Raw genomic sequence first — 22,994 nt, forward strand, 5'->3', positions numbered from 1 at the left:
CAAATATGTGCCACACTCCTTTAAAATTTTCATATTTCAAAACAAGAAAATGCAATTGTAAATCCTAGACTAACATCATAGCCACTGTAATAAAGTAAAGCCATTATAGCCATTGCAGTAAAGAGTTAATTAGGATTATAAATTTGAGTACTTTCTCTTTTGGGGGGATACTAGGGATTGAATCTAGGGACGTTTACCCACTGAGCCACATTCCTAGTCCGTTTAGAGACAGGATCTTGCTGAAGTGCCTAGGACCTTGCTAAGTTGCTGAGGCTGACTTCGAACTTATCTTTTCTCCTGCCTCAGTGTCCCAGGCCTCTGGGATTACAGGCATGCACTACTGTGCCCAGCTTGAGTACCTTCATTTTATCATCTTAGGAAATAATATTTCATGTTTCTGAATTGATTCTAGGAAAAGTCACTTAATTTTTCCCTTTTGAAACTTACAAGGAATTTTACTTATAATGTGCTATGAGAGTTTTAAAAATCAATTTTAAGACTCCTATAATCTGAATCTTATAAATTTATGATTTTTAAAACATATATATTTAGTTGTACTTGGACACAATACCTTTGTTTACTTTTATGTGATGCTAAGGGTGGAACCCAGTGCCTCACATATGCTAGGTGAGCGCTCTACTGCTGAGCCACAACCCCAGCCCCCAAATTTATGATTTTATCATATGAAAATATATTTCCCAGGAGCTTTGGTTTTGCTTAATTACCGTAGTTTGAAACTGTTGTCTTTATATTGCAGTGATGGTATCTTTTGTTTTCAATTTTACAGATGAATGGTCCTATATCTCAAACCACTTCTCAAACAAGTTCCATCCCAGCTTTGAGTCAGGTAATTAATTTCCAAGATTATCAGATTGTTTAGAGTCAGGTTATTAATTTCTAAGATTATCACAGATTGTTTAATCACAGTGGAGGCTCACAGATAGCTCCTCACAACAAAAGTTTATTGTTTAAAAACATATATGTATGTATACACACCCACGTGCATATGTGTGTGTGTGTGTGTGTTTATACACACATATAAATTAAATGTTAAATGTTTCTCAAAAAGATAATGGGGACTCGGTTCATTACTATATCCCCCCACAGTAAATGTCAATATTGCGTGTCCTTTTCTGTTCTCTGTGTAATGTACAGTTAACAAACAAGCAGCGTGCCATATTTATTCTCAAACATTCATCATGTTTTTAATGGTTCACTGTTAGTATATGATTAGCCTTACATTTTGATAATCTCTTTAGAGCACAGAAGTTAAATAGTAAATAATAAAAGAATGAGGAAATGGAATTCCATTGTTTTTAAATCCTGATATTTTTGCATATGCATATGTGATGTACATGTAGAGTATTCCAAATTCAATTCTTGATATATTTATAGTAATCCTCATTTATTTGCTCAAATAAGCAGTTTACATAGAAACTAAAGGAGAAGTTGGGTTGGTAATCTCGTGTGTGTGTGTTTGTGTGTTTGTGTGTGTGTGTGTGTAGAGCTAGGGATCAAAACTAGGGCTTCATGCATGTCAAGCAAGTGCTCTACCACTGAGTTACATCTTCAGTCCTTGATCTAATTTGAATAAGGTAGAATTTCTAAAATAGAATTTAAAAACACTACCCTAAACTCGTGTATTTCATCATTTTATTATTCCTGTTGGATTGGAAGTATGCAGTTTGATATTCATATTTACTGAGTTGTGCAACCATGGCTGTAATGTAGTTTTAGAATATTTTCATTACCCCCCACCATGCCCATTTCTAGTTAATCTCCCCATTCCTCCCTTGTTCCTGGTCAATTACAATGTGTTTTCTGTCTTTGCCTTTTCTGTATCCTGTTGGCTTCCATAGTGGCTTGGTGTGCTGTTTCTAGTAGGCAAATAGGCAGTACTTTGAGCGAAATTTAAGTATTAATTTATTCAACAACACTGAGTGCAGTTGATTAAGATGGTTAAGATAGTTCTATGGGGACATTGTTTACAGATTAGCATGGGATACACATATATCTATTGTAGCTGTATTACACCAGGAAAGTTTATTACCAATTTTTGTGAACTTTAGATACAGAATGAGTATAGCCATGGAGATAGGAATCATTGAGGGGTAGTTGTGTCTACAGGAGAAATGTTCTTCTGTTTTGTCGCTAGTTAAATAAAGGAGGGTCATTTTGAATGTTCTGACTTTGATGTAATAAAGGGCTACTGTCCTTGAAGCATATTGTACTAATAGAGTTAAAGTACTAAATTTGCATTAAATTTCCCTTCATTTACAGAATGGGAAAATGATAAAAACTCTGGAACCCTGTGAGTATTTCAGAAATTGGAAGGAGACTAGGAAGGGAATGGTCAGAGAGATGTGAAGAAAAACAGATGGCAGTGTTTGATTGAAATGGAGTGAGATAGTGGCCAAATGAAGTGACATGAAATAAGGATCTATTGATTAGATAGATTGGAGCAAAGTGGGTCTTCAGTTGTAACCTTAGCAAGAGCAGTTCCAAAGGGCAGTACAGGCAAAACAGATTCAGGATGTGGTGATGTAGTGTAGACAAGAATGTTCTACATAAGATATTTGCTTCCATGATGAAAGGATGGATAGGGAGAGCAAGAGATGGATCAAAAGGGCTTTGAGGCTGTTTGAGATGAGGAGGCAGCCATTCTGGCAGTGGGTCTCCATGAAGGATCTCCTTCATAAGGAAGAAACAGTATCTGTCAATGGGCATTTGGCAACAAGTCATTTGGTTAAATGCCTTTAGTCTTACCTGTTAAGACTACAAACTCCATCTGTAGCAAAGACCATTATCAAAGGTTTTGTGCTGCTGCTGAAGTCTATTCAAGGATTCCAGATTCGAAATGCTGCTGCTCAAACAATATACCTTGCAGCCAGGTTGCCTGATTTTCCTTGGAGTAACTACTTTGGCCTCAGAGTCATTTTCCATCTTGATGATCCTTTTGCATTTTACCATAAATGAATGGCAAGTTTGAGAGAGGAATGTAAGTGTGTGATGATGTTTAAAGTACAAATAATATGAGGTAGAAGTGTTAGTGTTAAATTATATGCTGGGAAGAAAAACAAATAAGTCATGCCACATCTTTTCTAATCATAATGTGAAACTTAAAAGCTTAAATTGAAAATCAAACTCTTCTGCATACAAAACTTATGTTCTGTAAAATGTGATCTATACCAGAATAGTCTTTTAAAACTCCTTTAAAGGTAGTAAGATCAGAAAACTTTTCCATTTATTCATAAATTAAATTAAAAACCATTTCTCTTTTTTTCTTTTCTCTTTGGTAGTGCTAGGGGTCGAATTCAGGACTTCATGTGTGCTAGGCAAGTGCCTTACAAATGATCTCTAGTCTCAACCCAAAACCTCACTGTTGATCACATAGTTTCTGAATGAATTTTATAACTAGTAATTTAGATTAATTAGTACAGCCTGTATCTTGAATGAGAGTAGGCTAGCTATCAGAAAGTTCGAATTTCCATGAAAATATCCAGTGCCTATTTCTTATATATGGATAATAACTACCTCTTTTTAGCACAATATTTATCTTGCAGGTTAAACTTGTCAGTAGCGCATAGTGCTTTTGAGATACTTCCTGCTATGGGTACTAGATTAATTTCTTCTTTTTCTTTTTTCTCTTGCTTTTTTTTTTCCTAGTTATGATTTTCAGGCATCTACAGAATGGAGTGAATAATATAATAAGCCCTAATGTTTCCTTCATGAAAAATTATGAACCCTTCTGTTGAGCTACTCTTGTTTGGTTTTTCCTCTGCCTTATACCCAAAATCATTTAGAATTTTATGTTTCTCTTTACTGGAGCTTGTGATGCTCCTGCCTCAGCCTATCATATAGCTGGGATTATAGGTGTGTACCACCACACCCAGATTTTCTGGAGTATTCTTAAGCAGATCCTAGGTAATTTGTCATTTTGCCATAATAGTTCATTATTATCTCTAACCAAAACTGTTCATTCCCATATCTGATATTATTAGCAATAATTTCTTTATACTCACAAACATTATTTCTTGTAGCTGGAAAATTAGATACAACTGTAAATAGCTATGAATTCAGAGAAACAAAGTTCTAGAAATTGTTTTCTTTTGGGGAATTTACAGACTAACTTCTTTGGTTGACAATTATTCCATGAAAAGTTATTCAGAAAATATTAAAACACTCCAGAAAAACCAGAAGTCTGAAAAATTTTTCCTTTGGCTGAGATAATAATTTTAGTTGTTTCATAATTTAGTTTATGAAAATAAGAAAAACTAATGTAGCTCTGTGTGTGTTTTTTTCTCTCTGCTGTTCTGAACCTTTGGCTTCCAAGGACTATTTGTATTTCAGCACATGGAGTATGATAGTTGTCAGGCAGGGTTCTCTTGTCATTAGGATTTGGATTTGAGTGGCAGGAACATGTGACTGCTGTGCAAGGAGTTATTTTTGGTTTCTGGGTGTTGGCTTCTCAGAAACCAAGTTTGTGTGAGATGCATTTGTAGAGGCTCAGAAAGGGACAAGCGTTGTAATGTGAGTTTTTGAACTTTTGAACATGGGTTGTTGCTTCAGCAAAGAATTAAGTAGTGACGATGACAATGAGAAAATTGGCCTGCTACAGAAATCTGTCGTGGAGAAGGAACCGGAGAACAAGATAAGTAAAACTTTATCTTCATTATTTGATACCCTTGAGGGTGAGGAGCTTCACAATGTTGAAAATGGAGCCAGCAGAGCAGCTGCCGGCATTAATGTGTGGACTAGAACTTTTACAAGATCTGGGTACAAAGGAAATCAGAGACCAAATCAGTCACTGAATTCTATTTCCTCTTCCATATGTAAGTTCTTAACTAGATATGACAATTTAGATGAGAGAGATAAGAATTCAGATATTGTTGTTACTGAGCAGAATTCTGAGAGTATCCCTGACCTGCTGTGCATGGGTACTGACAGACAGGGCTGTTCTGAAGATGGCCAGCCCCTCTCATGTGTGCCAGTATGTTCTGACCAAGGTCTCCTGGAGGAAATTTCTCCAAGTGACCATCTGTGCTGTTACATAGGCACTTGTGAGAACTCTTTTATAGAGAAAGAAAGATTGGTAAATGTTCAAATCAGTGGTTTTAAAGAGAATAATAACTCTTTAAATGTGTCCAGTAGGGTAAGGCAAGGTGAAAACCCTATTTGTGTTGATGACAAACAGTGTGAGAATTCAGGAAAGGAGTTTTATAGCATTTGTGTTGTAGACCCTGACTGCCTGCACATGGAAGAGGAACTGTGCACTCTCATGTATGGAGCAGCTGCAGGAGAAGAATGTCATTCAGCTGTTACTTCTGAGGGGATTCATAGAGTGGATTGGCCTCTAGATAACAGAAAAGAATGTTCAGTCTCGAATGCCATACAAGGGGCAGGAAAGTTACAGCTGCAGCAGCAAGAATTGTCACCACAAGATATGCCGGGTCTAAATGAAGCGAAGGAAATATTTAGTAAGGTAACTAAACCTAGTGTTGAGCTTTTGGTCGACAGTGATCCACCTTGTGAAGCAAATGTTGATAGCCTTCAGGTTGAGTCTTTAAGGGCAAAATCTTACACCAAGCCTCCTAAAGATTATACAGAAAGTAGTACCTTACATAATACTGGCCAACTCCATGAATTAAATATTAACATTGACAGTGACTCACTAAAATGTATGTGTGCCATCCCTGAAGAAAGAAAGAGCCATTTTTCAGGAGTAGGAAGTCAGATACATGATTCACCTATTAATTTACTTAATGACACTTCCTATGTTGAAGAGAACGATGAATCTGAAGCTGTCACAGTTATTGTTGATCAAAGTTTAAACTCTAAAAATGAAGGAGAAAATCAGTCCACAGAACCACTAAAAGACAATGATTATTTCCATTCCAATGCTAGCAGACCAGATAGCTTTCTTTCTTTTGATCTAGATGGAATTAATTTAAGTCCCAAAAGGTTTATCACCTTGGAGGGCTTTGGAAACGAGTATCTCCTAGTTCATGCTAATTTTGGAGAAGTGGCTCTGAGTAGACTTGATGACAGGCTGGATCCTGTTCCTCTCCCTGGGCCATTGTTGATGAAGGAGAAACACCCAGGGAAGAGCATCTTAGGAAGTGGAAGTCCCCGACTGGTAAACAGAGGAGCACTGTCATTGCAATCAGAAAATAGTTCCTCTTATCAAGATGAGAATAGAATTCATTTTTTGGAGACTGAAAGTCATGGCAAGGAGAGCGACTTTGCATTGAAATCTTGGTATCAGGCAGATCTGTGTGCAAGTAGCAAGGCAGACAAAGTTCGGACACAAACATGTGACTTAACTGACATAGGGTGTGAATCAGATGTAAAGGGGACAATCCAGATGATAGACAAATTGAAACTTAGAATTTCACAAGGAATTCCTCCAAACAGTGAGTCTCATGATAACTCTAGATCTCTTCAGGGTATCTTTATGTCCTCTGCATCTGTTTTCACCTGCATTGGTAAAGAAGAAAGGGAAAGAGGCCTGCATCATAAAACAGAAGATAAAATATGTGTGAAGAATTTGGTCAGTGTGTTAAATGACCAACTAAGTGATCCTCACAGTTTAGAAAATGCCAAAAAAGAGTCAAAAGAAACTATTTGTAGAGAAACAAGTGAAGAGGACATAGAAAATGTCAAGTCAGATTCTAAAACAACCCTTGACTGGGAAATAAAGTACAAGGCAGTAGTCACTGAGGATGCACTAGCTTGTGTGTGTTCTAGTAAAACAGGAAATTCCGACCTAGAAATTAATCAAGTAGAAAAAACCAATGAAACCTATAGAGTGAATGAATACAAAGATACAGTTCTTAATGTTATACCAACTTTAAGCCAAAGTTCAAATTCAGACACACAGAAGACAAATGTAGTAGAGAAGAACTCTATTATAAATAGTGGTGAAAGCCCAAAACGGAAGAAGATTTATTCTGAACCAACTGAAGAAGTTTCTGATTCTTTTGGTAATAATTCATCTAAGTTGAATAAGCCAAAACTAACATGTGAAAAAAAGAGTGAGAGACTTTGTTTGCAGAAAAACAGTATCGACCCTAACATTATTGACTGCATAGGTCCGTGTGGGACAATTGGATATGCAAATGATTTCAAACAAAGAAATGCCAGGTCCATGCTTAAAGAATCTCCTTTAAATGGTGAGATGCATTTTATGGGAAATTCTAAGGTAACTTTAAAAAATATAGAATTAAGCAACACTTCTGATGGACATTCCTATTTGGTTAATGCTGATCCCACCCAAGTAGACAGATACACAGCTATTCCTATAGTACCCCAAGTAATGCATGCTGTCCCCGTTGGTAGCAAAGAAATAGTAGTACCAAGTAGTGATAATGTTTTATCACTCACAGAAGATACCTTAAATATATCTGAAAATTCCCCAAAAGTGAATTGGCAGAGTTTTCCAGAAGACTTATACTCCCATTATTTAAATGAATTTTCCTATTACCCAGTGGAAGGGCTAACAGGTCAGATATTTTCTGAAAGACTGGCAAATGGATATGGTGGATATCAAGTGGGCTATCTCTTGACTAATACATTTGCAAAAGATGCATCAGAAGATGAACAGGTATTTAGTGAGGATCTACACAGTAAGCCACAGGACTTAGAAGATACTTCATTTTCATTGGAACAGACCCCTTATCGACTACCAGTGTCAATGGACAGTGTTGTTTGGGGATGGCCAAGTAGAGGTGGACAGTTAGTAAGTATATTTTATCAGTGTTATTTTGCTGTGATATGATAGTCTTTACTTTTTGATGGCTTTTAGCTTAATATTAATGAAGCTTTATTGTAAATAGTGAGTGGTTATTTGAATTCTTATACAGTGCTGTGAATAACTGTAGCATCAATTTAACCATTTCCAAATAGAAAATATGAAGTCTCTTGCTGTATTTAAACCACAGTTTGTGTGTGAATTCATTTGCATTGAAGCATGCTCCATTATTTACCCCAAATCAGCTTTGTGTACACTCTTCTCTGTGGATGTTGCTGCTGCTCTTTCTTCCTTGCCTCAGTGCAATAGGGCCCCTTATGAGAGTATATGTTCACTTGGTGTGTTTCAACCCCTGACAATGCTACTCACACTTGCAGAATATAAACTTATTTAAAAATATGTGCTTTCTGCTACTTTTGTGTTATATATATCTAAAGTAGGTAAATTTTGGTACTTTTAACTGGCTTTAAAATCTTGACTACTTTCCTTCAGTCAGAATCACTGTATGTAGCTGTTTCTCAGGTTCCTGAGATGGGGCTGATCCCATTGGTTTGGAAGAAGCTTTGCAAATGATTCTTTGGGCAGCTAATTTGAGTATCTTTCTAAAAATTCTGTAATAAATGCAAACATTATTCAATAATAGAAAAATAAATAGTCTTGTACATAAATCGGACATATCAAAATGTTGCAATTGAAAGGACATATACTCGTTCCTCAATATCCGTGGGAGATTAGTTTCCATGAGCCTGGCAGATACCAAAGTCCATGGATGATCAAGTCTCTTATGTAAAATGGTATAGTATTTGCATGTAATCTATGCATATCCTCCCATACTTGAAGTTGTCTCTGGATTACTTAACAATTCCTAATACAAAGTGAATGCTATGGAAATATTTGTGCTGTATTGTCAATGAAAGTAATGACAAAAAGCTGTACATGTTGTTATACATGCCGTTGTTTTCCCAAATAATTTTGAATCACATGTATCCATGGACACAAAGGACTGACTGCTTGGAATACAAAATCTCATTTATTGAACCAGTAGTTTGTTATGTTAGTGATTTTTGTGGCATCAGACAAGAAAACCCATTGATAATATTAAGGCAGTAGGTACAATTCAAATACTAATATCTGTAGTGTGGAAATAAACAAGTAGAAATCCCATCATATAATTTTAAGGAATTGCTCATTAACCCTTTTTTTTATCCTTCTACACCCATATTTAAAAGTGTTACCAGAGTCACTTTCAAGTTCATCCATTTTTCTCCTTAAATAGTTGTGGAGGAAAAAGTGTAAAATTAAGCCTTTAAAATAATATACGTTGCTGGGTGTGGTGGTGCATGCCTGTAATCTCAGTGACTCTCAAGGCTAAGAGGATCACAAGTTCAAAGTCAACCTCAGCAACTTACCAGAGCTCTAAGTAACTTAATGAAACCCAGTCTCAAAATAAAAAATAAAAAGGGCTGAAGATGTGGCTAAGTGCTTAAACACCCCTGGGTTGAATCCCTGGTACAAAATAATAATAATAATAATAAATAAAAAAACATAGACACTTTCATGTAAGTACATACAATTAGCAGTTGGCTACTAATTGCTCAGTGTTTAGTAGTTGCATGCAGTGTGCAAAGGATTCCTGTTGCTGTCTATATTTGCATGGCTTTAACTGAGGTACATGTCTTCTATTTTAAGTTAACTTTATTTAAATCATGAGATATGCCCAGTTTTATAAGTTGAAGCATTACCACATTTAATGGTGTTGCCTTACTTTTTCAGGTTATTTGCAAAGTGCTGTTACAGATATCTTTTTAATACTAAATCTTAACATAGCAGCTGTTTCTCCATCTTACAAATAAACAACCAAAGGTGGACACTTCAATGGCTTTGAAGTCAGTGAATTGTTCTGAATTACTAAACTTCATTTAGTGCGACTTCCAAGAACAGTGCAGACTTAACTTGGGGTTTTATTTCCCCTGTTATCTCACCTACTTTATGTTCGCCATCTAAATGACACCTCTGGTATTAGTTACTCTAGTTCCTACTCAGTAACTTGTCAGATGGACCATTCTGTCTCCTTTCCATAAAATACAAACTTAAGAATTTGTGTTGTATGTATCTAAAGCAGGTAAATTTTGCTACTTTTAACTGGCTTTAAAATCTTGATTGTTTTCTTTTAGTCAGAATCACTATGTAGCTCTTTCTCAGATCTCGGAGATGGGACTGATCCGACTGGTTTGGAAGAAGCTTTGCAAATGATTCTGTGGGCAGCTAATTTGAGTATTTTTCTAGAAATTCTGGGAGACCAAGTGTGCTGTAATAGCTCTTTGTTTTGTTTTTTAATTATTTCTCTATTCTATTATTATGAATTAATAATATTTTTAAAAATGGACATTTCATTTTGAGGGGCAGATGAGTTTTTGTTTGTTTGTTTAGAGTATCAGAAATTGGTGATTCTCTTCAGAGAAGTAGCATTAGCTGTTGGTGTAAAATCACTTCAGAGGGTGGCTGTTAAGGTCAGTCTGCTTCTGATTTTAATAACCATTGCTTGCTCATAAATTTTCAGTGTAAAAATAAGACTTGTATAGCCAAGCAGATGAAACTAGAGTTCTTGATAATTATTTAGAATTGTATATGACTACAAAGCAAATAAGCATATTTTAAAGAAATGCACCTTTGGATTTAAAAAAAAATATCATTAATAAAAAAATTCCGTATGTGCATTATTAGGAGTTAATGAATTATTGATTAATGTTTTGTTTTGCTGATATTAGAACACAGTGTTTAAAGAAAAAGTTAGCTCATTAATTGTATACATTAATGGGTTACACTAGAACTCAATTTTCTAATTGCCATTATTTTTGTTGGCAAGTTATTTAATCTTGCTCTGCCTTGGTTTTCGTATCACAGTATTTATTGAATATTGGTTAACTGCCTAAAATTGTGCTAAGCTTCTGATTCTTTTTTTTTTAATATCTTCATTTTATTTATTTATTTTTATGTAGTGCTGAGGATCAAACCCAGGGCCTTGCTCGTGCTAGGTGAGCTCTCTACCGCTGAGCCACAATCCCAGCCCCTCTGATTCTTGATTTAAGCTAATTTACCACTTAAGAGGTAATAACTTCTTAAGAGTAGGGTCCTGTTCATTTAAAGCATAAAACTTTGTACATGTAGTCAAATAGTGAAAATTATCATTTTCTGTGTTGTCACTTCATTAGGTATTGATTCATTGAGCATATTTCTCAAGCACCTCCCTGCTAAGCTCTGACTCTACTAGGTATTAATGATACAAGGTGAGCAAACCATGGTCGCTGCCACCAAGAGTGTGTAGACAGTACACTCCAAGCCTAGACACCAGGGAGACCACATGTGCTGTAATAGCTCTCTAAGTGCTGCTCATGGCCACTTCACAGCCACCACAATGAATCACCTGCAATAATGAACTACAAAACATTGGTTATATAGGACCTTTGCTTGCAAAGGTGCTGAAACTGGAAAAGGTTAATGTCATTTGGTGTTAAGAATTTAAAGAATGTGCATTGTGTACATGAGATAAAAGGAGTCTTAAGTAGGAGGAATAAAACTGAGGTAGGAAAACTTGATTGTGTGTAATTGGATGTTGGAAAGAAAACTGGGCCTAATTAGAAGAGGCCATTTACACAAGTAGTAAAGTAGAAAATAGAATAGAGAAATAATTTAAAAACAAAACAGGTCAAAAAGATGCAAATACTTGTGAAAGCTTGGTGTGGTGAAGTATGGAGTGTCTTCTGCTCCCCTCCCTTAACTCTGTGAGGCAGGAGGCAGGTCATGTGTTCTTTGTTGTAGCCTGATGTCTTAGCACTGTGCTTGTCACGGCCAAGCTAGTGAGCATTTACTTCTTTGATGGGTGAGGGGATGAGAGAGGAGAGAGAGACTAATCTTGTACAGAGGTAGAAGCAAAGATGAACTGGAAGGTTAGAGGTAAAAAGGGAAATTGTAGAATCAGTGTTTCTTGATTATAATATTCTTGAAGGAGAAGGAGAGCCCTATATTTTCCTACTTAAAAAAAGTGAAAGAATTCCAGATAGGTACTCATTTAAGCCTCTAGTTTTGTGGGCATGATGTTTTAATTATTACCCAGTGCCTAGAAAAGCAGTCAGTAAGTTGCTTCCAAAGCGTGAATATCTGGCAATTTATCCATAAGCCTGGTACTCTCAGTTTCAGAAAATGTTGTATGGTTTTCACTGCCAGCCTCATCACCTGAACCAATGTGAATTTATTATGTCTTTAAATTTTCTAATCTGTGTGTTTCCTTGATAGTTTAATATAGTGCTTTCCCACCTTTTTGCATGCCGTGGAGCACAGAAAGTAGTACCATCAGCACTGCACCCTGGCATAGCACAGCAAGGCTGCTCTCAGCTGGAGTACTAGCCTGAAGAACACATGAGACCAGGACCCCATCCCTTCTTAGGTAGCTCTACCTCCCTGCACCATGGTGTGAAGGCTGGTGGTGTGTTTGAAAAGGCAGACAATTTATCTAGGTTTGTCAAGGGATTGTAATGGCAAAATTGAAGTTAAAATTTGGGGAGCAATTGCCTCTGGGATATTTGTTTTTTCTTTAAACTTTGGAGAGTCATTCAAGGTCTTTAAGCAGAAGTAAGCTAGACTAGTAGAAAAATCATGAAAGTGGGGACTATACAGTGTGTGGGGGGGTGGCTCTTAAGTATTTTAGGGAGTATCTGGGAATGGTATTCTAGACAGACAGGACAGGAGGAGACAAAGTGCCAGTGTATTTAGAAAGAGCAAGGAGGTCTACGTGATGAAAAATTAGCTCAAAGAAATGGTGATCCCACGAGGGAATTGGGCTGCAGTAAGAACTTCACCTGTTACTATGAATGAGCCAGGCAGTCTTTGAAGGGATGACTCCAGTGTTTGAGCAGAGGACTACCATAGACAGTCTAAGCTACTGAACACTATTTATTGTAGTAATTGCTAGTCTGTGTGCCTGGTGTGTGCCAGACACCATGCTGGGTTCTTTAAATGCCCTGATTCAGTAATCCTAGAAGGTGGGAACTGCAAAGCTCATTTCTCAGGTGAAGTTAAGTTAGAGAGTAAATCACTAACTAGCCCCACGTTGCACACCTGTTTGTGGAGAGTTGTAATCCCTAGTGGAGTGAGGGCTCATGTAAGAACTTTGGGTGAGCAGCATGGGGATCACCTGGAGTTCCCATTCCAATAGGATTGGGAAACTGTGTTCTGAGAAAGCTCTGAAGGTGAGATGGAAGTCCTTTTAGGAATGGAAACAGTATTATAGCTCTGCTGAAAATGTGAGAGATTTTGTTGTCTTGCTTAGTGGATATTTTAGCTTTCTCTCATCCTCCAGTAGCTGACAGTCCTATTCTTAGGAGGAACTTCCATTTTGTGTATCTTTGACTTATGTGACTGTTTGAAGCTTTATAATTAAAATTTTACCCCTCTACATTGTATTCAAATTTGTAAATTGTGATTCGTCTTAGATAGTCTAGGAAATCGCCAGTTATTTATAATTACACTGTTTGTGAGACACTGAACTCTTCATGAAGACAGGGACTATACCTGTCATTTTCAGCATCTAGAAGCCTTATGCCTAGGAGAAACTTAAGAACCTAGGGGCGAATTAAATGTTCTGAGCACTTCTTCTTTGTGACATTTGGAATCTGATTAAACTGAGGTATGTGTAAAGAGATAGGCTCAGCTTTTTAACCCTAAATTCTCTTAATGTAGATGCAGTTTTAACCCTTCAGTAACACTTAGTTGAAATTTGGATACAAATGTATATATAATTTTTTTTTCCTAGGTACCAACAACTAAGGTTTCAGAGCTAAACCCGAATGCGAAAGTATGGGGGACTCATATGTTACATTTGGAGGCAAGTAGTGCTGCTGTTGGTGTGAGTACTGCGTGGGAGGAGGTGCCCAGCCATCGTGACTGCGGCCAGCAGGGTGAGTTGTGAGCCTGGCCTTGACCAGGAACAGCCCTATTGTCAAATCTTTGCCTCTGTTACTATTTAATCTCTTTGAGAAGCTGTTGATTTTTTTCCTTTGTTTCCTGATTTGTAATAGTACTTGGAGCCTGGAGATCTTTTATAATCCAATTAAAGATTTTGAGTATCTGCAAGTGTAAGTTTTGTATTAAGGGAACATTATTGTTCTAACACTGCCTTTTGGGATAAAATTGCAATTATAGGATTGGATGCCAGTGGTGATGGTGACAAAAGTCATGAGAATGCAGCATTACCGGACTTACAGGAGTCAGACCAAACAGACATGAACACTTTGGCTCTGGATCACTCAGAATATGAATCTCTGCCTGAAAATAGCGAAACAGGTGAAACTATTTTATGAATTTTTTTTCATATAGAATGTGGGCTTTTTAATTATTTATCACTTAGCTTATTAAATATTTCCCTAAAAATGTACCTTTTGTTGCCTCCTTTTAATTCTCCTTTCAATTCAGTCTCAACATGGATGCAGAGATGAAAGACCCTGTGGGGGAAGCATCATGGAGCATGTAAGACCCGAGTAGCATCTGAGGCGAGTGGCATTTATTTAGAAGTAGAAGATTTTTCATAGGTGAAGCATCAGTAAAGTGTAGAGATGAATCTTTAATGCTAGAATTGAGAGTGAAACAAGTTGGATAGAGAGAAGGGCATAAAGAGGGAATATAGTGGTAGATGAGGACACTTGAGGTCACATTCAAGAGTCTTAGAAACCAGGTGGATATGAACTTTATCCCCATTATTGATGAATGAGTGACATAAAGCAAGATATTTGGGAAATATAAATTTTACAGAAATGTGAAACAGTGGCTTTGAGGAAAGAAAAACCTAAGAATCAATGAAATAGGAAGTTGTGTTATTCCTGTTTAGGGTTATGAAGACATCAGCATTAGAGTAATGGCCATAAAAATGGAAAGAAAATAGAGTAAGTAGGGAATGCAGATTTCTGGACTTAGTTACACAGTCTGCCAAATGACACTAGAAATGTGATTGTAAGATGCCCACTTGCTGTGGGCATTTGAAAATATGAGGAAGCATTTGGTTATCACAGTGACTTGGGAATACAGGCAGGGCCACGGTATGAGACATAGTGATGCACGATGACTTAAGACTCAAAATATGGCAAAATCAGCAGTGTCTCTTAACCAGGAAAATACTGTCCTATAACACTGTTCTTCTTTTTAAAACTTCAGTTTAGCTTACTGTATTAAATAATTTGATCACATGAATCAAGTATTTAAAAGGAAAACAAAAATAAAACCACGTTGCTTTCCTTTAAATATAATTGAGATAAATTGCAATTATAGGATGCGTGAATTTAACTCGGATTACCCCTTTTTGTTTGGTTTGGTACAAAAATTGAACCAAATTTTGAACCCAGGGGCACTTAACCACTGAGCTACACCCCCAGCCCTTTTTTATTTAGGGTCTTGCTTAAGGACTCATTAAGTTACTGAGGCTGGCCTCAAACTTGTAGTCCTCCTGCCTCAGCCTCCCAGGCCACTGGGATTACAGGTGTGCACTACCACACCAAGCATATAGTTTTCTAAATCTGATTGGGGTAGTACCAGTGTGTAACAAATTTAATTTGATTAGTTCCTCCTTGTTAACCCAATACTGTTTAATGATCTGGAAATAGCAAAACACTGGGATAAATTGGAGTTACTTTGAAGTTGAGTGAACTCTTTAATGGCAAAAGAAGGGAATTCTAGTCATTTAAAACAGATTTCAAAAGAAAATAAAAATGTATAATAATCAAAGGGAAAGGAATCCTGATGGTAGAAAATAAAAAGGATTAAAAGTAATTTAAACATGAGGTTTATATCTAAATAATCCAAACCTTGGACTTGAGTCAGAAATTATACAAGATGAAAGATAGATAACATTACCAAAAATGAAATGATAAATGTTAAAAAATATTCCTGTAAAGTTTAATTTCAAAAGAAGAACCAAGAAGAAGGTATTAGTTTTCTTTTGGGGTCTGGGATGGGCCAACATAAAAATAGTTTGAGGTAATGGGAAACTGATTGTTCACCTCCAAATTTATTTCTGGCTTAATCTAAAAATCAATCATTAAAAAACAAAACAAAACCCACAGACCTATAGTTAAGCTACACTCGTTATTATCATTATTTAGAATATTTTTTAGTTGTAGATGGATACAATACCTTTATTTTATCTTTATGTGGTGCTGAGGATCAAACCTTGTACCTCACACATGCTAGGCGAGTGTTCTACCACTGAGCCACAGCCCCGGCTCCAACACTATCACTATTAACATTTGGAAAGGGCAAATGAAGTGGGAGAAATGACTCCTGTAGATTGACTAGTAGGAATAGCCCAGAGAATGCTTACTGAATGTTGTTTTTTCTTTTTTTATTGTTGGTCGTTCAAAACATTACATAGTTCTTGATATATCATATTTCACACTTTGATTCAAGTGGGTTATGAACTCCCATTTTTACCCCGTATACAGATTGCAGAATCACATCAGTTACACTTCCATTGATTTACATATTGCCATTCTAGTGTCTGATGTATTCTGCTGTCTTATCCTATTCTCTACTATCCCCCCTCCCCTCCCCTCCCCTCCCCTCTCCTCTTCTCTCTCTACCCCCTCTACTGTAAATCATTTCTTCCACTTGTATTATTCTTCCCTTCCCCCTCACTTCCTCTTGTATGTAATTTTGTATAACCCTGAGGATCACCTTCTATTTCCATGCAATTTCCCTTCTATCTCCCTTTCCCTCCCACCTCTCATCCCTGTTTAATGTTAATCTTCTTCTCATGCTCTTCGTCCCTACTCTGTCCTTAGTTACTCCCCTTATATCAAAGAAGTCATTTGGCATTTGTTTTTTAAGGATTGGCTAGCTTCACTTAGCATAATCTGCTCTAATGCCATCCATTTCCCTCCAAATTCTATGATTTTGTCATTTTTTAATGCAGAGTAATACTCCATTGTGTATAAATGCCACATTTTTTTTATTATCCATTCATCTATTGAAGGGCATCTAGGTTGGTTCCACAATCTTGCTATCGTGAATTGTGCTGCTATGAACATTGATGTAGCAGTGTCCCTGTAACATGCTCTTATTAGGTCTTTAGGGAATAGACCGAGAAGGGGAATAGCTGGGTCAAATGGTGGTTCCATTCCCAGCTTTCCAAGAAATCTCCATACTGCTTTCCAAATTGGCTGCACCAATTTGCAGTCCCACCAACAATGAACAAGTGTACCCTTTTCCCCACATCCTCGCCAGCACTTGTTGTTGTTTGACTTCATAATGGCTGCCAATCTTACTGGAGTGAGATGGTATCTTAGGGTGGTTTTGATTTGCATTTCTCTGACTGCTGAATGTTGTTTTTAAGTCATCCAAAGACTCACTTAGAAAACAGACCTTCCTTTCTGTTCTTGTTGCACTCCTTACTACTGAGTCTGTGTTGTATATGAAGGGTACTTAATAAACACCTGTGTGTTTGCTATAAAGTATTTGCCTGTCTTCACTGTAGTATCACCAGTCCCTGTAGTGCCTTTGTTGAATGACTCTGTTGACCTGTGTAATCGTCCATGACATCCCCCTGCATCCTCATGTCCCTCCTCATTCTGTTTGTTACCCAAACTATCTTTCAATTACTTCATTGTGTATAACTTAAATTCCCTTCATAATTGCTTAACAAGTGCCTTGAATTTGTTTACCTTTAATTCTGTACCTACTGTGTGTCTATACCTGAGCAGATAGATAAATGTGGCTGAAAAAGATATGCAGCAGTGTAGAATGGTCTTGTTTTTAAGTTTATGGTCACATATTTCCAGTGAGCCTCAACATTGCTCCACAGTGCTGTTGTGTCATCCAGTAAAGCCCTGTTGCTAGGCAGTGGTTTCACACTAACTCCTCTTCTTCCCTCCTCCTCTTCCCTTTTTTTCTTTTCATTTTTTTAATGTACAGCGTAACATATAATCAGGGTACAATAAACACCATATATTTTAGGTATCCCTCAGCTTTTCTGTAAGTTTTATGTTCTTTAAATTAAGGTGAGTTAAGGAAATATTCAGTATAGTATAGAACTGGTTTGATGACTCTTTGCTCATTATTTTCTCTGTCTGGTTTGGAAAGTTATAAAACTATCACTGCAGTGTAGATCATGGACATATCCATCACCAGGAAAACCTTCCTGTGCCCTTTCCTTTTCTCATGCAACCACTGATCTGCTTTCTGCCAGTATAGGTTAATTTGTATTTTCTAGAATTTTATATAAATGGTATTTAACAGTATGCTCTTTTTTTGTCTGACATACTTAGCTTATTGGTTTTGAGATCTGTACATATTGCAACAGACATTAATAGATTATTCCTTTTATTGCCAAGTAGTATTCCAAAATATGGATGTACCTCAGTTTTTCTGCCTACCTCTTGACAAATATTTGGCTTATTTCCAATTTACGCCTTTACAAATAAAGCTACTATAAAATTTTATAAGCAAGACTTGGGTAGAGACATATATTTTCCTTGGTAAATATTTTGGAATGGAATGGAATGGATGGACCTCTGGGACCAAGTTTATCTTTTTAAGAAATAGTGAAGCTGTTTTCCATAGTAGCGGTACCATTTTGTATTCCCCTCCATCCCCCTTCCACCCTCAGTAGTGGATCAGATCTCCAGTTAGTCTACATCCTCACCAGTACTTTTGATTTTAGCCAATTTAAAGGTAACATGATAGGTCTTATTGTGGTTTTAATTCATATTTGATGACTGATGATATCAAGCATTTTTTTTAACAGACCTTTTTGAAAAAGTTTAATTTTAGGTTCACAGCAAAATTGAACGGAAGGTACAGAGAGTTCGCATACACCTTTGCCCCTATACTTTCATAGCCTTCCCCATTATCAACATTGCCCACCAAAGTGGCACATTTGTTACAAATGAGGGACCTGTTATCAGTACATCATTATCATCCAAAATCTATAGTTTAAAGTAGCTCTTGGTGTTTTACATTCCAATAAATTCATGATTTATATACACATTTGTTAGCATACAGAGTAGTTTCAATGCCCCCAAATTTAAAAAATTCCTCCTTCTCCCTAACCCATGGCAACCACTGGTTTTCTTTACTGTTTTCATAATTTTGTCTTTTCCATTATGTCATAGAGTTGGAATCATACCATTTCGTAGCCTTTTCAAATTATCTTTCATGTAATATTATACATTTTAGGTTCCTCCATATCTTTATATGGCTCATTTCTTTTTAGTGCTGAATCACTCCATTGTCTGGCAAATGAGTTTATCCATTCACCTTCTGAAGGACATCTTGATTGCTTCCATGTTTTGGCACTTAAAAATAATGCTGCTGTAACAGTGTGCAAGTTTTTGTATATATGTTAAGAATTCAGCTTTTTTGGGTGAATGTCAAGGAATGTGATTGCTGTATTGTCTGGTTTGTTTTGTAGGAAACCATCAATCTGTCTTCCAAGGTGTCTGTACCAGTTTAGTTTTTTGGGGGGAACCAGTGGTGCTTAACTCCTAAGTCACATCTCTGGCCCTTTTTATTTTTATTTTGAGTTAGGGTCTTGCTGAGTTGCTGAGGCTGGCCTCAAACTTGCAATCCTCCTGCATCTACCTCCTGAGTCAATGAAATTACAGACATGTGCCACTGCACCTGGCTGTATGTTAGCTTTTGCCTCATGTATTTTGAGGCTCTGTGGGCACATACATGTTAAGCATTGTTATGACTCTTGAAGAATTGATCTCTTTATCTTTGTACATTATATTAAAGAACCTTTCCTGGCTTTGAAGTCTGTTTGTTTCTAAAGTTAATTACTGCTGTTTGTTTTTGATTAATGTTAGCATAGTGTTTCACTCTCCATTAGCTTTTATTTTCTTAATTTTTTAAAAAAAATATTGTTTTAGTTGTAAATGAACACAATATCTTTTTGTTTTTATGTGGTGCTGAGGCTCGAACTCAGTGCCTCACATATGTGGGGCAAACACTCTACTGCTGAGCCACAACCCCAGCCCTTCCCATAATTTTTTATAGTGATAAAACGTATACAATATGAAATTCACCATCTTAAGACTTTTGATTTTATAATGCTGGCTGTCTAATCCAGCATGTGCTGTTCTACCACTGAACTTCTCTCCGCCTCTTAACGAGTTTTAAGTTTCCCATTAAGTAATATTAAATACATGAATTCCATTTTGTAGCCATTACCAGCATTCAACTCTGTAACTCTTTTTATCATAGAAAACTGAAATTCTGTGCCTGTTAAACTCTTCAGCCCAACATTCATCATTCCACTTGCTATCTAATGGAGGGCCCTCCATATAAGTGGGTTCATATAGCATTTATCTTTTCGTGACTGGAATGTTTCATTGTTAGCGTAATGTCCTTGGGGGGTCATCCATATTATAGCATGGGTTTGAATTTTTTTCCTTATTCAATAATTGCTATATTGTATGTAAATACCACATTTTGCTTATCTGTTTTTCCACCTGGAGTTGCTTCCATCTTGTAGCTATTGTGAAAAATGATGCTATTTTTATAGGTGTACAAATACCTCTTGGAGATCCTGGTTCAATTATTTTTTTGTTTTGTTTTTTATAAAGCAGGGTTTACTTAAAAAGAGGTAACATAGACTTCTGGGAGGAAGAAGGGGGTCATAGCTGATATCCTGGTATCCTCAATTATTGTTGATAACCAGAAGTGGAATTTGTTGATCATATCATAATTCTATGTTTAATATTTTGAAGAACTACCATATTCTTTTCCATAGAGGCTGCACTATTTTAAATTCCCACCAGTGGTGTACGAGGTTACCATTTTCATAAATCCTTGCCTGTTGTTGCTTTTTTGTTGCTGTAGAATTTTAGGAGGTCTCAGTATATGCTAGACATTAATTCCTTATCAGATAAATGATTTGCAAATATTTTTTTTTCCATTCTGTGGGTTGCCTCTGAAATTACGTTACTTTAGAGTTACTCCTCACTTTTTTGCATGTGGATACCTACTTTTCCTGGCACCATTTATTGAAGAAACTGTCCTTTCCCCATTGAATGGTCTTAACATCCTTAAAAATTATTTGGGCTCTTTGTTCTGTTCCGTCAGTGTATCTTGTTTTTATCCCATTACTTCCTCAACAGAGGTGTAGACACAATGGAAAAGGTGCAATCTTTTCAACAAATGGTGCTAGAATAGTTTGTGTATCCATATGCAAAAATAAAGATAACTTTCAACCATATCGCGCATGGTATACAAAAATTAACATGAAATGGATAACAGACCTAACAAACATAAAACCTAAAAAATAAAGGAAAACCTTTGTGACCATGGGTTAAACAAAGGTTTCTTAGGTGCAACACTAAAAGAAAGACCCATGAAGGAAAAAAATGATTAATTAAACTTTGTAAAATATTGTTCAGTTTCTGCTTTTCAGAAGATACTATCAGGGAAAAAATGAGTATGGTGACTCACCTATATCATTATAGATTAGGAGAATGTATTTGTAAATCACGGATCTGATAAGGGTTTTTATCCAAAACATAAACTGATAAAATTCAGTAAAATAACCCAATAATAAATTGAACAAATAGCACCAAAAACACAGGCATATGCAAGCATGTTTGAACTTTGTGTTCTTGAAAGTTACTGTTCTGTCCTAACAAGTGAAGAAGATAAGAAAGGAGAAAAAAAAATCTCTTATTAGAAGAAATGTGTGATCACAGGGTAAACCAACTGCCTACAAAGTTGAAAAAGACAGAGAGGTGAATAGAGAATCAACAGCTTACTGAGCAGAAACCTCTGCAGGAACCTGAGCCAAAATAGGAAAACCTGAATTATAACCAATGAGTTGCTAGAGCCACGGGGTGGACAAGACTGAGTTAAAGACCACTTAGATGCTCGGTCAGAATGAGGTCCCATAATTTTTACAAATTTTTACTTCCTGTAGTCATCCAGATACTTAGTGAGGGAGGGGAGGGGATCTAGTTTTTCTGGCAGGAGAAAGGGGAAAAGGAACCATTTTAAATTAAGAGAGAGCATTCTGTTCATCTTAATTAGCGTGTGCCCCCAGGACAGACTACTTCAAATCTAGTTTTTCCTGTCAACATCTTACATTAATATATTTGTCACCAATACTAAAACAGGAGCGATACCTATTACCCTGATGGCTTTTTTCTGTATCAGAATCCTAGGATACCATTTATATTTAGTTAGAACACTTCCTTAGGCTTCTCTTGGCCTGAGTTCTCAAACTTTCCGTGTTTTGGGCAGTCTTGAAGGTTTGAGTACTGTCAAGTGTCTTGTAGAATACTTTTCTGTTGGAATTTTTCTGATGTTTTTCTTATCATAATGTTTGTATTTGGACTAGGGAGGAGGACCACAGAGGTAAAGCACCATTTTCATTATATCATATCAAGGGTACACACTGTCAAAGTGACATGTCTTGATCACCTGACTGAAGTAGCATTTGTTATATTTCTGAACTGTAAAGCTACCCTTTGGTTTCTCTTTCTTTCTGTATTCTACTGTTAGGATGGAAGTTCCTCTGCATTGAGAAAACTTAAGGAATTTATGGTCTTCTTCTATAAAAGCAGAGTCTAACTAAATTGTTTGAAATTCTTGTACATGGGTGATTTGTTTCTTCTTTATTTATGCATCTATTTACTTGTATCAGTATGGATTCAGGAATGCTTATTCTGTACTTGGGTAATTATCCAGTAGTATTTTATTGCTCAAGTTGTTCTGGCTTTGGCCTTTGGGAAACTCTTAGTTGGCTCCATTTGACTATTCCTGTCAATGTAGGACTTTTTGGTTTTTTGTTTTTTCTTTTCTTCCTACAATCAGCAATTTCTCCAAGGATCCCTAGTTCCTTGTATGGGAGAATGACATTAGAACCCACACCCTGGGCTCCAGGCATGTTCTCTTTTTGTCCCACATATTCTTTGTTCTTCATTTCCCCTTTCCATTAGATAGGCTGCTGCTTTTGTTGTTGTTTGTTAAACCAGGAATTGAACTCCGAGGTACTTAACTACTAAACCATTTCCCCAGCCCCTTTTTATTTTTGGATCTTGCCAAGTTGCTGAGGCTGGATTTGAGTTTGAAATCCTCCTGCCTCAGCCTCCTAAATCCATGGGATTGCAATTGAGGGATTATCTCGACTGGCTGGATTAGGTTTCTTTTACTTCAGTTTGTTGCTTGAGTGGTTCTTTGGTTGGTGTTTATGTTCTGTTAGTTAACAGAGTCT

At 36.6% G+C, this 22,994-nt stretch overlaps 1 protein-coding gene across 12 annotated transcripts in view; it reads left to right on the plus strand.

Annotated features, from left to right (window-relative positions):
• The window catches only part of Larp4b (La ribonucleoprotein 4B), a 94,323-nt gene that overhangs the window by 30,011 nt on the left and 41,318 nt on the right, over window positions 1–22,994 (plus strand). The window contains exons 1-6 of one of the 12 annotated variants that reach the window (XR_003302993.2): window positions 788–847; window positions 2,281–2,311; window positions 3,667–7,738; window positions 13,560–13,704; window positions 13,949–14,089; window positions 14,219–14,295. Coding sequence is in view for 11 of the 12 variants with exons in the window: in XM_026413207.2 (XP_026268992.2) it covers window positions 4,553–7,738; window positions 13,560–13,704; window positions 13,949–14,089; window positions 14,219–14,241 (3,495 nt within the window). In the remaining variant the exon portion in view is untranslated. Of the gene's footprint in view, window positions 1–787; window positions 848–2,280; window positions 2,312–3,666; window positions 7,739–13,559; window positions 13,705–13,948; window positions 14,090–14,218; window positions 14,296–22,994 lie in introns of those variants that run through there. The other 11 variants (XM_026413207.2, XM_026413213.2, XM_026413238.2 and 8 more) reach the window with 11 other exon arrangements.

The sequence above is a fragment of the Urocitellus parryii genome, chromosome 9 (genome assembly GCF_045843805.1).
Source record: "Urocitellus parryii isolate mUroPar1 chromosome 9, mUroPar1.hap1, whole genome shotgun sequence".
NCBI classification, from domain to species: domain Eukaryota; kingdom Metazoa; phylum Chordata; class Mammalia; order Rodentia; family Sciuridae; genus Urocitellus; species Urocitellus parryii.